Source organism: Gavialis gangeticus, unplaced genomic scaffold (assembly GCF_001723915.1).
Source record: "Gavialis gangeticus isolate Ggan-Ray unplaced genomic scaffold, GavGan_comp1, whole genome shotgun sequence".
In the NCBI taxonomy this organism is placed as follows: domain Eukaryota; kingdom Metazoa; phylum Chordata; order Crocodylia; family Gavialidae; genus Gavialis; species Gavialis gangeticus.
The window spans coordinates 100,488,442-100,499,971 of record NW_017729022.1 but is presented as its reverse complement, the minus strand read 5'-3'; the positions used below and the strand labels follow the sequence as shown (position 1 = coordinate 100,499,971).

At 41.5% G+C, this 11,530-nt stretch overlaps 1 protein-coding gene across 8 annotated transcripts in view; it reads right to left on the bottom strand.

Annotated features, from left to right (window-relative positions):
- The window catches only part of PPFIBP1 (PPFIA binding protein 1), a 212,580-nt gene that overhangs the window by 21,376 nt on the left and 179,674 nt on the right, over positions 1-11,530 (bottom strand). For 5 of the 8 annotated variants that reach the window (XM_019515713.1, XM_019515714.1, XM_019515717.1 and 2 more), the window contains 8 exons: positions 9,786-9,815; positions 8,491-8,662; positions 6,220-6,252; positions 3,305-3,446; positions 2,740-2,868; positions 1,831-1,981; positions 329-440; positions 56-144 (listed from right to left, as the gene is read on the bottom strand). In XM_019515713.1, coding sequence (XP_019371258.1) covers positions 56-144; positions 329-440; positions 1,831-1,981; positions 2,740-2,868; positions 3,305-3,446; positions 6,220-6,252; positions 8,491-8,662; positions 9,786-9,815 — 858 coding nt within the window. The remainder of the gene's footprint in view (positions 1-55; positions 145-328; positions 441-1,830; positions 1,982-2,739; positions 2,869-3,304; positions 3,447-6,219; positions 6,253-8,490; positions 8,663-9,785; positions 9,816-11,530) is intronic. The other 3 variants (XM_019515715.1, XM_019515721.1, XM_019515720.1) reach the window with 1 other exon arrangement.

Below are 11,530 nucleotides of genomic sequence, written 5' to 3'. Positions count from 1 at the left end.
TTTAAAAAAAAAAAAAAAAAAAAAAAAATGCCAGAAAAAAGTGTTATTTACTTACTACACTCATATAATGCAGCATTCGACCATCTACCTTCCCTTCATCAAATTGAGTCTTATACTGGGGAAGTCCAATATCATCCAACCACCCTACAAAACAAACATATTATTATGCCAAACCATCTCTGGACTAAGGGCAGTCGTGTAGCTAATCAACACTCTCCATGTTATTTTTTACTCTCAGGTATTCACAAAACTCCCAAGTTCCCTTCTGTTCTAAGCTCCCAGCCATTGTCTTGGGATACTAATATTTTAGGATGGAATAAAATCTTACTGGTGACCCAGTGATAATCCAGTTTTCCATGATTGTTTTCTTCTTCAGACCCGAGTGCCTGAAGAGCAAGCTGAAGTTTTTTTCGATGGAGTGGATGCTTTATCCCGAGTTCCTGCAAAGATAAAGAATCATCAACCCCTTAATTGCCAGTTTAATTGCATAATGATTTGCTGAGAATCAAAACAGTAAAAATAGCTGGAAAACATTTTACCATTTCAAAAATAAACAAACAAACAAACAAACAAACAAACCAGTACTTCAGTCCTAACAATAAAAGACAAAAGCTTGTCCTCGGATACGTAACGAGCACATGTATCAGAGGACAGAATTTGATCTTAAATCTGTATCTACAGTTAGAAACCTAAATCCATAATGAAGTACCTAAAAGAGCATAGTCTAATGTTTGCAGAGTACCCATTATGCCTTTGGATGTCAATAGAAAGCCAGTGCCCAGCCCTTCTGAAAACCAGGCCACTTATTTAGGATTTAGTGCATTTTGATACTTTAATTTAGTGCCAGTAATCTTACACAATATAAGGAAATCATGCTAAATCGTACTAAATTATAATAGTCAACATAATATTTTAAGGTTCAATGTATTTAATTGCCTACCTTGCATTTAGGCAAAGGAAACTGTGAAAATTAACTAGTTAATAGCTTTAATGTGCTCTGAAAAACAAAGTGTTCTATAGGTGTTATTTATCAAATGTATTAAAACATTAAAAAAAACTAAGTGCTTCCCAATGCCTGATGGTAGCCATGCCCAGTTCTACTGCAAGTACAGCTGTCACAGGACCTTTGCAAATATAGGATTTACAGAATGCTTCACTGACACCTTAAGGTCCACACCAATGCTTTCTAATCTCAGTTTAGTATAACTAGTGGGCTAATTCAACATTTTACATCTCCTGAGGAAGCCGACACCAGGCTTGCTTTTCTTGTTTGTTGACAACCAAAATTACTAACCATTCAACACAGCTTCATTTTGGACCGAAATAAACTCTAACAAATAACAAGGTCCTCACCTCCCCCCGCCACTACAGGGTTTAAAACCTGAGGCACAGTTAACTTCATAATTATAATTATACACACTGAGAATCCGATTCTAGGGCATTGCACTTATGCTGTCATTCTCACCTGGGCTGAGTGAAGACAAACTGCTACCAAATCATCATAACTACCTTTTACACCCACCTTACACAGTTATTTATAACAGGCTAGCCAAGACCATAATCTCTATTTTAACAAGTGATTTAAATGTCTGATATGGAAAACAGGTTGATGTGCCAACAGACTACTGCAGTTAGACCACACATTTAAATACCCTCAAGGGCACTTTTTTTTAACTTGCCATCAAATAATAATAAATCAGGAGTGTAAAACTGATTTGTTTCATTTTATAATCACCATCTTTTAATTTTTGCACTGAATAGCCCTAATTTAGATACACAAATGAAAAGCTTACTTTTACTTCAATATAAATATCTCTTTTAACTTCTTACCTTTTCCAGGTCTTGCTGAGAAGCTTGCAAGAGGGTTTGCCCAGAGAGTATCCAGTGTTTGCCACTATTTATGTATGAACCCAAACCCTGGTCCTGAAGCCAGTTGCAAACTTTCTCCTTTGTCCATTTAGCAAATGGCATATCCAGGTCACTAAAGCAGAGGACAACTGTTTTTCAAATGTTATTAGAAAAATAAAATATAACAAAATCAAAGGGGTTTAAGAGCTATGGCCATAGCTGGGAGAGTCTGCATCTATGCTTTTTTTTTTTTTTGGTCTTGTAAGCCCTTTGGGCCACGGACTATTTATTACATACATTCATTACATGCCACACCTAGCAAAAAGGGACCCTAAGATTGGCCAATCCATAGGCCCAATAACAACCATGCTGCAGAAGCAGCCTCATGCTCCAGGATGGCTTAATCTTTAAAATACTACAAAATATTTTGTATATCATAACAGTAGCTTCACAATCCCCACAGATATTCCAGTGTACTAGAAGATAAGGAAAGGGAACCATATCAAGCTTTGGTTTAATGACAATGAATGAAGCATTGCTCGAAACGCATGCGGGCTGACACTCGTGAACAGTTCCCTTTGTCTCTCTCCCTGAATGCATGTACATCAAACTTCCACTACTGAGGTTACCCTCAGGCACAGGCACACAGCATACCCACATGAACTTCATTGCTGGGGCCACACTTAAATTCCTGGCCCCGCTCTCCAAAAGGGCAACATCCTTAGAATCTGGGTGTGCCTACTGACTACCAATATGACTGCTGTTGTAACAGAAGATTTGCCTGGTGAGAGTCCTCTTAACACAGTGGTAAAACACATGCCTTTCTATAAAGGCAAACCAAAATAGGGTGACACTGCTCATTTGGGTTCAGCACAGCATAGTTCATCTTACTTGTGAGACTGTCCAAGGTCTCGAGACCAGCCTAGTCTTGGTCCAGCTGTCGCTCTTGTCCCTCCTCTTTTGAACTCTGTCTCAGATATATCCTCTGGGTTAAATGTGGTAGACTGACTTCGTCTGAGTCTAAACAAAGGAGGGAAAGCAGTATTTAACACTGTATCACACATGATAACAGCGAAACCAATTCCTCTATTACTGCAACCACAGAGTATACTGACAAACCATGAACTAAACCACAATACATTTTTCACTGTTTTGCCCACACACTGGTCACACTACACTACAGCTACTAGACCGGGGAGGGTCAGGGGGGAAGGTGCAGAAAGGATGAGTGAGAACCAGAAAGCACTACAAACATGCTAAGCCTTGGGGAGACTCTACGAGAAGGAGTTCACTAGTTGCTACACTGAGACCAGCAGCTTATTTCACTCAGCAACTTTCAAATGGCAACCACTTTGCCCATATCCAGCTTGAGCTGGGTTTCTGGTGTCTGTGTCCTACTGACAGTCCCCCTAGTGATGCAGCCATCAAGAATGATCACCTCTCATAGTTTACTTACTTTCCAAATAATTTCTTGATTCCTCTGGCCTTCTTTTTGGAGTCAGGTGAAGGTGGAGACAGTTGCACACTATCGTTTTCTTTTGGCCGAGGGGACAAACCAGCCAGATCCAAGTGATCTGCAGATCCCTTCTCTGTTTCAGCTATTAGAAAACAAATGCCAGTAACACTTCACCTCTGCAGTACTTTGCCTGCATTATGCTCTATGAACACACTGCTGAATCCAACTCTAGCCAGAATTGAAGTAAACGATCAATTTAAAAGTAGAGGGGGTCCAAAAGAGACAAAACCTAAAAACATGTTCCTGTCCACTGGTGATGCATAGGGGGTGCATGTGGGTGCATGTGTACCCCCTGAGATTGGCCGTGCATCCCCTGGAAGTGCCAGCTGCGAAACTGGAAGTGTCGGCAGAGGTGTACTTCTGGTTTCGCCGCTGGTGGTTCCGCACTTGGTGATCAGCTGCTGGGGGACGCCCCTGGTCGGCAATCTGGTGCCCCCCCAGACATGGGAGGCACCAGTTGCCCATGTTCCTGCCTACACCTTGCACTTGCAAACTGGCAATACACAAAATGTATACTTTATGTTCTTTAATCACCTGTTCAAGAATTGTTACTATAGGCATTTTGCTTATAGCTATGCTGAGGCACAGGAAGCTCTGCAGCAGGTCAATAGCATGGCAGAGTAAGCTCCAGGGTGCCCTAAGCACTACAGAAGTCTTTCTTACCGCTGTCCCTTCGTCACAAAATGCAGTATATCATTAGATGTCCATCTAGTAAATTCTAACCACCAACTCCTTCCATCTCAAGAATGTTAATGGGAAAAGATGGCATTTATTCTTCTGCACATAATGGAACATTCTGCTCTTTTTACAAGCATGCACCACAATCTTTTGGGCTTTGTTCAGACTAAAAACCATTGTTTCTTTCTTAAGAGTCACAGGATGAATGTATCCAGTATCTTTCCCTGCTCAGGAATACTACTCCATCCATGATTATCATGTTAGGTCTTTAAAAATAAAAAGATTCTCTTAAGACTTCACAGCCAGTCAGGGCAAACAGAAAGGCTGCTGTCTCGAGAATGTAGTTGACACAACTATAAAAATGAAGAAAACAAAAAAAAGACAGTTTTAAAAGACACATAACTGAAGAATCTAAGCAGAGATACTACTTAAGCAGAGATGCACTAGCAAATGCCAGATAGCTACAGGCAAAGAAAATCAGCAGGAGTTTGTTTACCATCACGTATTTGCTAAAAGGAAACTTACAACAAAAGAGCAAGTGACAAGCATAAACCTACTGCATGAGTTTGACTAGGTGAAACAGCCATGACTGAAATGCAGCCAAATGGAGACCTATAGTGTAGCCTGTAGATCCTTTCCTTACCTTTCACTTAGGTGTGAACCTACAGGCCCCATTTTTTTAAATAAACTCTTTTTTAAATAGACCTTTTCAAAGGAAGTGGGAGTGTGAGCGCAGTTTTCAAGTTCTGGGCTGCCATGCCATTTGGGGACTCTACTGTTTTTTTTTCTTTTTGGGTTGTCATTTATTGATAGCCACCCTGAGGCTCTCTGGAGAGGGTGGGATATAAATCTCACCACCAGCAGCACAATACAGCAGGTTCAAATTACTTGGGTCAAACTGGAGTACGTTATTCAAGTATGTGTGCCCTTACACTTCAGAGTTAATGATGAAGGTGGTTGCACTGGCTCCAATTAATGAAAGTCAGTCATAGTCCCATGATTCCTAAAAATTAGCCAGCATGACACTTGGCTGGGCAAAGTTTAGATGCCTCAGCCAAAAGTATATCCTTTGTTTTTGTGTGCGTTTTCTGAGCACTTCAAGCTTTACTGAAAGCCAGATAGGATAGCCTGTTGCTGGAGGACAGTGCTACTTTGTGAGCCATTTTTAAAGAAATGGCCTGAGAAAAGAACTTGTACATTTCAACAGTATTCTTGATAGCAACTATCAAGACAATGATGAATGAATTTGCAGGGATTTTATGGTTCTAGAATGAGTGCTCCTTGCATTTGTTCTTCAAGCATTGACACTACACTTTGGAACAGAAGCTTTATAGAAGTGACATTATAGACACCAATGGGGTCAAGACAGGGATGAGAAACCACACTAGACTTTAGAATAGATGTCTTATGGAAGTGACATTATGGATGCAAATGGGGTTGAGACAGGGAAGAGAGACCACTTATCCTGTCATCTGCTAGAGTTGCATCTACTTTCAATTACTCCAACTGGTGTCAGGTCACATGTGCATACATGAAGGCAGAATGCTCCATTCCATTTCAGTTGCTCTGCCCCAATCATCAGCACAGTATTTGAGCACCTTCCAGACGGGCGTTTAATGACCTGATTAGACTGATCAGTCTCCCTTTCTTTCTGCAAAAACTCTTATGTTTATTACATTCATTTCTTCCTTAATTATTTCAGCAAGAAAGAAAAACTATGTATCCTTCCCCACAGTGCTTGTTAGCTTAAGGAAAGTCTGGCCAGTATTTTCAAGATTCAAGCTGCATTTCAGACTCTCCAAATTGGATGACAAGACAGATACACTGACGTTAATAACCATGAAGTTACCACAACAGTCAGTAGAATGTATGGCTATACCTCTGTAAATATAGGTAAACTTAAACCACTATCTTTCATTCCCTAACTTCTTGTTTGGGTCAATGGGTATACTCGTGTTCAGTGGCAAGTTAATCTTTTACTGTAACATCTTATTAGTAGTAATTATCATGGAACAGTGCAGCAGACTTTTAGTAGTGGGCAGATGTTACATGAAAAAAAATTCTTTCAGTGATGGATATTGTTTCTAGCTCTGCTTTAGGAGTGCATAGTCAAACCCAGCCGTTAGCAGCAATCACTATGTAGCACTTGTACAGGCAGACATGCAAGACTACTATACCTAAGGTAGGTGCGCTTGCACTTCGACTGCGATCTTCAGATATCCAAATAATGCACATAACCACAAGCAGCACAATGGGAGAGAACACGCAGAGTGACAAAGTAAAACACACATCAAAACTCACATTACAAAAAATACAAGACAAGGGGAGAGCAGTATGATAGACACATGCATCACACATGGCACTGAATCCACAGAGATTAGCATCACCAATGCATTCCCCACCACCACTACCATCACCAAAAATTAACAGAGCAAAGTTATATTGAAGAAGGGTGAAAGCATCCAGATGATTCCAGTCTTCATACAAAGAATAATATACTGCATCTCTATTAATAATACATTGTGCTTGTTCCCCACAAAACACCAGTGAGGGAGGTAAATATCATGACATCAGTTATACGGATAGATCCAATGAAACAAGAACAAAATAAGGGACTTTCCTCAATTCATACAGTAAACACAAGACCAGAAACCCCATCACTGTCTTCTGCTGGAACCACGAGACCCCACCGCTTTCAGCTTGCAAGGCTTATTTAACAATTGCATTTTTTTGTTCCATTGCAGAGATCAGACAAAGAAGTGATTACAACTAGAGATGAGACAGTTTGGTCTAATCATCCAAATGGACTCTAAATCTGTTGCAGGCAGACCAATACATTTCTATATTATATGGGGGAGAAAGAAAAATATGGCTGTGGATCGATGAATCATTGAAAACAGAGCTGAAAGGGACATCAAGAGTTCATGTAATACAACTCCATTACTTGATGCTGGATCATATCTGTCACTGCTGCTGTAACACAAGTTTTGCCTGGTGAGAGTCTTCTTAACACAGCAGTAAAACACATGCCTATCTATGAAGGCAAACCAAAATAGGGTGACACTGCTCATTGGGGTTCAGCACAGCATAGTTCATCTTCCTTGTGAGACTGCCCAAGGTCTCAAGACCAGTCCAGTCTTGGGCCATCTGTCGCTATTGTCCCTCCTCTTTTGAGCAACATCTTTGATAGTTTCTAAGTGCAGGTTAGACAATGATGGAGACACCACAACCCAGTTCTGTCCCCCTGATAATTTGCTCCAGTGGATAATCTCCAATGAGCAAAGGTCTGGTATGACCTCTGTGTAATAAAAGCAAATGTCTATTCTGCTCCAAATGGCAACAATTAAAACTCAGTTAAGCTGAAGGATGAAGATACTCTCCCTTCTCAAGGTGAAATTAAACTTTTAAGTGGGTAGATGCTTTTCAGATGCAGAAATTTTGCTGGTGTTTTTATTAAAAGGATAGAAAGACTGCTCTTGGACAGGTGCTACTGCAGGTATGTCTCTATAGACATCTTTACAGCTGTTCCAGTGTGGGAGGGGGATGGGGCACTTTAATTAGAGCCGCTCTTGGGAGCCACTAATTAAAGCACCTGCAACATCTCATGTATTCAGCACCCTGTGCTTCAAAATGGAGGCGGGGGTGCTTTAACTAAAGCTCACTTGACAAGCTAAAGCACCCCCACTGCCATTTTGAAGCATGGGGACACTGAATACATGTGATGCTGAGACTTTTGTTGGAGTGTGTTAATTAGCACTCTCCAGCACACTCTATTAATCAAACCTGCTCCAACACATTGTAATTAGAATGCACTGGAGCAGGCATTGGGCATGTGGATAGGTATCCTAAGCTGCCTAAGTTCTCCTTGCAATATGTCTATGGTATTACTTGTTTCATTTCAATATGGAAGTATTATCAAGTTACAGAAACAAATGGAAATTTCAGGAAGGGTATCCTGCCTCTAAAAGTACAATGTTAGATGGGCTCTTGATATTCCATTCTGACAGTCAATCCAGTCCCAATCATTAATATTCAAATGATCCATAAACATACATTAAAATATAGTGTGCATGTGTATGCAAGGTAGATGTATTACTCTCTCTCCTCAAACATCTAAGAGCCTCATGAACTCTAAGATAAAGGTAAAACAGGACAAAAAAGATGCAGGTTGATTGTTGCATTTTTGTAATGTAAACTAACACTTGGAATCAGCACGTTCCAGTACAGCAGAAAGGTCAGGACCTGCTGGTCTGAGACAGTTAATACAGGACTACCCGCACCCGCACTGCTGTGGTGTGGCCACTGGTTTCTGCATTATCTGAAATGCACTTCTACTTGGAAAAATATCTTTGAGTCAGACTGTGGTTGGCCCACTGGCATTTGCAATGGCTAATCTTTCTAATTAGGAAAAAATACCCTGGAAAGGTGCTCAGGTGTATGGTACCTACCCAAATTGGGGGCGCTTGCTGTCCTCTTGTTATTTTTTATCTTGAAAAAGCCTCGGCCAAATGAAGATCTGGCTTTACGTGTGCCAAAACTGTCCTCCTCTCCGATGCTACCTTCAGTTGGGGATTTTGGAGGGACGTTTCCAAATTTACCACCTTCTGCTGGAGCTTTATTCTGAACAGACAGGGAAAGAAGTCTTCAGGACTCAGCATTAGTGCTCCAAAAAAGAACACCGAATGCTGAAAAGCCATGTGGCAGTTTTTCCACTGTGAGAATAGGGCAGTGGGATTAAATATAGAAAAAGATATTCAGTTGAATATGATCAGGATTTAGAATGATTTAGACTGCCCTTTCAAGAGTAAAATGCATCCGCTACAAAGTTTCTGGGGTAATAAAGGTGGCACCTTAAGATATGGTAATATACAAAAACATTTTCACACAGGCTTGAGATTCCAAGCTCTCTCGTCCCCTGTTAGCTTTCAGTTTCTATGAATGCCTGTAGAAACACTGAGAAGCAAGAAATGAGAAAGTCTTTCTGTTTTGATACTTGTGTACTTCCTGGACCATCACGACGACAACACCACTCCAACTCTACCTGATCTTTTTAAAAATGTAAAGTAACACTAATCAGGACGTTAGCTTTTCTGTTTTCTGAGTTTTTAGCCATATGCTATTTTAACTTCGTTCTCTCTAGCCATCTGACTGATGACTGAGGTAAATCCATCTCAAACACAGACAATTCCTTTTTTACTAATAGGACACAGTCATCATCAAAAAGTAGCACCTATGATGCTTTCCTCATTAGAGAATAGTGAATAGCTGCCACATGTTAGCTATCACTGCATAGTAATTGCTCACAAATGTTGACTCCTTAATAGCACCCACCGTAAAAAAATTAGCAACTTTACTGCAATACTTTGAACTTGGAAGGTTTCTAAGATACAACATTCAAAATACAAAGCTACCAACAAAATTGGAGGGCCAGCTTTGCCAATATTTTAAAAGCAGGAGCTCTTGGAGAAAGACAGTAATTAGTAAGTAACTTTAATCATTCTCAGGCAGACAGAAAGAACAGGACACATGTGAAGAGACAAAAAGAAGCGTGAGAAAAAAAAGAGCCTCGCAGAACAAATGGAGGAGAAGATAATATATTCTTTGAATCTCACTCCACCATCTTATTTGCAGGTCTGCTCCTCCCTCTTACCAACTCTGACACCGAATGGTTAACGAAGCTAAGCTACTGAAAAAACACACATTCCACCTTCTGCATGACTTTATGAAGATGCACACAAATTACCTCTTCTGGCTTCTGCACAGGTTCTTTGTCCTGTTTGGGAAAGATTGAGGAAAGTTTAAAACCTTAGTTACAATAGGCATCTCTAATTCATTACACTTACAAATAGCTGAATTCTAAACAAAACAAAACCAACAAACAAAAAACACCTCTCAGGGACAGTATATCTTACCAATCAATCAACTCCCTTCTTTATTTCCCCCCTCACCCTCATACACACACATCATTCCCCATGGGCTTCATAATATAGTTCTTATTTGGGACTGAAATGCAACAATAACTTATGAGATATTTTCCCTTTTTGCTGTTCTGTCAAACAGCATTAAGCCAAAACCAGAACAATTTTATCTAATCTTGGGGAGGTGAGTAGAGCATAACCCTAATCTGACCCACCCACCTAGTTTCAGTTACAAAAGATAAATATTTTTCACTGTCCAGCACTGGGACACTTCTAATCTCTTGTAAGGGAGACCTTTTTCAGGTTAAATGAGAGTTTAGTCTGCAGGAAGCCTTTGGCTTCTTTGTTGCAATGGAGCTTTGGTTGACTTGCACCTGTCTTCCCTAAGTAGAAGAGTGGAACTAGCCTTCATGAGAAGCCCATTGCAGGAGTTTTTAGGCAAACTGTTCACAGCCTGTTTGTAGAGCAAGTTTCTTTACTTGACAAGGAAATTTGGCTGAGGCTGTTTATTTTCAAAATGATATAATTAGTCACATGAACTCTCCTGAGTGCAGCAAGGGGTAGAGTGGTGTGAGCCAACTCAGAGCAGGAATGTGGCAGAGCAGAAGCCACGTAGATAAAATATCCACTCCTCTGCTCTTTGGGTTGTGTGCCCAACAAAACGGGCTCAAACACTACTTTTCAGTCTCTAGCTCAGTGATTCTCAACTAGGATGCCAGGTGCCACCAGATCCTTTAAGGGGTGCTATGGCATCTATCCCCTGTGAGAGGAGGTAAGCACTAGCCTCTCCACATGCCTGGCACTGTGCCTGCTCCAACACCCTAGCAGTATGTCCCTCCCACCAGCTTCATGGGGGGGAACATGGGGGGAGAAAGGGAATGAGTTGTGCTGAAAAGTGAAGCCCCTAACCCTGGTAACACCTGTGCTGCCCACCCTTATGCTCCAGGAGGTGTGCTCTGCTGTGGGTAGGTGGGCAGGCAAATGTGAGCCTGCACTTTTTCAGCCTGGCTCTTGGAGCTGATGGGAGGGTCCAGCATTCAAGTCCCTGGAGAAGTAGCTACAGTGGCAGGGGTCGCACTCTCCCGCTCTGGTACAGACTGGGGGGCAAGGAGGCAAAAGACAGAGAAAAGAGCAGGGCATGGAAGAGTCACATCACTGCTGCCCTCACATGGCACCAGCTTCTACACCAGTGGACACTATCACCCCCTTTAATCCCCTTCAGGGACAACTGCCTCCCACAGAGGTCTAACAGGCTCTTCAATCTGCCCCATCAAGCAGCCCCTGCCAGCATCAAGTACCACACACCACCCTTTACTGCAGAGGTGGGCAATTATTTTGGGTGGAGGGCTGCTTAGCAAGTTTTAGCAAGCTGTTGAGGGCCACATGGGTAACCCCACCCCTTGACAGATGCCCCGCCCCCTGGACCATCTTGGGACTGGAAGTCCTGCCCTGACCTCTGACCCTTGCCACCGGAAGTCCCTCCCCTTGTCCCTGGAAGTACTCCTTGAGAGAAGAGGGTTTGCCATATTAGAACCAGGAAAAAAAAATTATGTACTAAAAATCAAATACC